The sequence below is a fragment of the Ciona intestinalis genome, unplaced genomic scaffold, assembly GCF_000224145.3.
Source record: "Ciona intestinalis unplaced genomic scaffold, KH HT001028.1, whole genome shotgun sequence".
Lineage (NCBI taxonomy): Eukaryota > Metazoa > Chordata > Ascidiacea > Phlebobranchia > Cionidae > Ciona > Ciona intestinalis.
The window spans coordinates 118-3,047 of NW_004191349.1; the positions used below are offsets into that span (position 1 = coordinate 118).

The window sequence follows — 2,930 nt, forward strand, 5'->3', positions numbered from 1 at the left end:
AACGTTGATTAAATTAACTGTTTATGATTTACGGAAGTTTTAAACAATAGATGTTTGTTAATTAGATGTCGAAAGATATAACAACCGTTTCACACGAGGAAGGTGTTTTTACGCAAAGAACAAAATATTGGTACAACTACTAACTAAATCCCCTAATGCCATTTCCTAACTTATTGCCTGGTATTTGTTATCTGACTGTAGCAAGGTAGAATTCGGCAGCAAAATAGTAAAGTAATAAAACACTCACCGAGCATCGGTGTTCCATTTTAACTTTATCTTCGGCATAAGTGAAGAACACTCCGGCACGTTACAGATTAGGCTGCTGGTGGAAAGTGTTAGAGGTTGGTAAATGGTAGTTAGGAGTTAGTATTTCGTTTAGCGATTAGCAGATAACGTAGGGGAAAGAATTTTCACTAGCATATGTCTTCGTATAACTGACTAAATAAACACCCAATCTTAACTTTAACTTAGTATAACTGACTAAATAAACACACGAACTTAGCTTTATCATCTATTTATTTAATTCGTTTCAAAATTTGTAAGAAATATTGAAGTTTCCAGAATGTAGAATTTTGTGCAAACAATTTGGATTGTGACGTCATATTACCCGGTTGGTTGGTTGTTTACTACATATAAACATACATTGTTGATATTGTTTGTATTTATAAACGTAACGAGTACAAAACATGTGTAATCAACGATCAAATGTTTTTATTAATTGCAGGAGTGTAGATGAAGAGATATTATATAGGAGCATACGAACTAACAAAGGTAAAATAAAACAAAACTCCTCAAACATACATATACCCAGTATACGGGTATAGTTTAAACCAGAGTCCGTATATAAACATGAGTTATTTCATGTCGCCCATAGAAATCACATAGCACACAGCAAATGGGGCTAAATTGATCATAGACATAATATAAATATGTACATATATAGCTAAATTTATACTATTTTATGTTTTTAATACAAATACGGGATGCAGATTAAAGAAAATCAAATTTTCAAGTAGTTGTTTAAATTTATTAAAGCTTAAAAGTGACTTGAAGTTTTTGAGTTGTATAAATAAACTGCGACTAAGCAGAAAAATATGTTTAAAAATTCCCGTTGCTAGGGTAAACAATCGGCGAAATTAGCCCCATTTGGTTGCCCTGTAAGATTTCTATGGTGATGAAATAACTCATGTTTATATACGGACTCTGGTTTAAACAAATGTATTTAATACAACTTATTTATTCTCGCGTAGCGGGGCAACGGCAGTCGTTATAACACGGGTGTTTTGTTTCAAACACCTCGTGCCCGCCTACGAGTTACCATGTATGTAACTTTGTAGGTGAGTAGTTTTCTGGCGAACAATTTGGGCAATCCATGGATATAACAACCACTGGTACACAATATCAGTCATTTGCAAGTCACATATAGAACACATTGGAGGCTTCCTCTAATGCATCAGGTTGTGAGACTTAAACATCAACACCAACTCGGCGTCTTTCAATGCGTCTCCGAAATCTGCGAAAACTTTGGCGATCTGTTTCAAAAAATCATCATGGTCAATGACGTCATCAAATACGTCATTAATGAACGCGTCAGCCACGCGGGTCACGTGAGGTGTGATCTCAAGCAGCATCATATCGTGAAGGATTTTCAGAACATTATCTCTCCTCGCTTGGACCTCCAGGGGAGGAATAAAAAAGTATGTGACGTCATCATCACTACGATCTCTATGGTGATGCTTATGGACGGATAGAAAATATTCCAAATAAGTTTTTCCTGCCGGGGATCCGTAGTTGCGGAATACTCCGATGTTTTGCAGCGAAGTGAGAAACTCTGAATACCCGAAACCACAAGTCGGGTTCTGTACAAATATGTTACCGGGAGGTGGCGGTCGTGAGCTACCGTGTTGTTTCACTTCAACCAGCGTTTGTGGATTCGATTTCTGGATATTGACAAGAGAGTTAGATTTACCAGAGACCATCATACCACTAGCCACAGCAGTGACAGCAAACAGCGGGATCCCAATATATGGAGAGACGGCAGAAACAACACCCAAGACACCGAAAACGCTGGCGGCTTTTCCCATCATTGTTGCGTCACAACGGGCTATGTTATGAAATTTCTCGAATAACTCGCTCTCCTTGAATAACAGTGGAAAATGCTCCCTAAACATCTTATATACCGCCACCACGTGGTTTCGGCAGTTATTTTTCAGCAGGTTATATTTCTCCAACCTCATATTCAACAACCTGTCAATCACTTCGGTTGCCAACATTTTTTGGGTAGCGGAACAATGCAATGACGTCACAATCATTGATATAAAGGCGTCGTGCTTGAAACTCGAACCTTCAACTGCATTCACAACGGCCAATGCTCCTGTGTTTATCGTCTTCCCCCTTTCTTCCTTAGACCGCATGAACCGATGTGCGATCTCATGTTCAAAGTAAATGACCGCAAAAGGTTCTTCAACTTTACCCCACTGTCGCGAATCCCACGCATTTATCTCAACATTGGCTGGCGGGCCGAAGTCCAAGCTACAGCAAGGCTCGCCGTCAAGTAACAGAATAACTCCCGTGTGTTTAACACCGACTTTCTTTTGCGCCCATGACACTTCGAAAGACGAAACAGCTTTATCAACTTTTCTCTGTAAAACTTCCTTATCCATGTCCTTATCTGTTAATGAGTTCATATATTATAACTTATTTATCCTCAAGTAACAGAACAAAAACAGTCAATGTATCACTCACAAAGTTATGTAAATGGTGGCTGTAAGCAAGGTGTATGGAACAGAACACCCGTGTAATTACGACAGAAACGACTGTCGTTGCCCGCCATGCAAGAACAAATAAGTTATATTTATTCAATAATAGACGTAATATTATCAACATACCGCAACAACGCCCGAATATATCGAACACTGTACAGCTATTAA

The 2,930-nt window shown here is 38.5% G+C and overlaps 1 protein-coding gene across 1 annotated transcript; it reads right to left on the reverse strand.

Moving 5' to 3' along the window:
* Positions 1-1,230: 1,230 nt before the first annotated feature.
* On the reverse strand, positions 1,231-2,892 carry LOC113475569. The gene is made up of 2 exons (XM_026839832.1): positions 2,746-2,892; positions 1,231-2,671 (listed from the first exon to the last, which is right to left on the reverse strand). Exon 2 carries the CDS (start codon positions 2,661-2,663, stop codon positions 1,446-1,448), a length of 1,218 nt encoding a protein of 405 aa, XP_026695633.1. The 5' UTR covers positions 2,664-2,671; positions 2,746-2,892; the 3' UTR covers positions 1,231-1,445.
* Positions 2,893-2,930: the final 38 nt, after the last annotated feature.

Coding starts and splice junctions, on each gene's coding strand:
- LOC113475569 (XM_026839832.1), bottom strand. CDS start 2,663: ATGGATAAGGAAGTTTTACAGAGAAAAGTTGATAAAGCTGTTTCGTCT.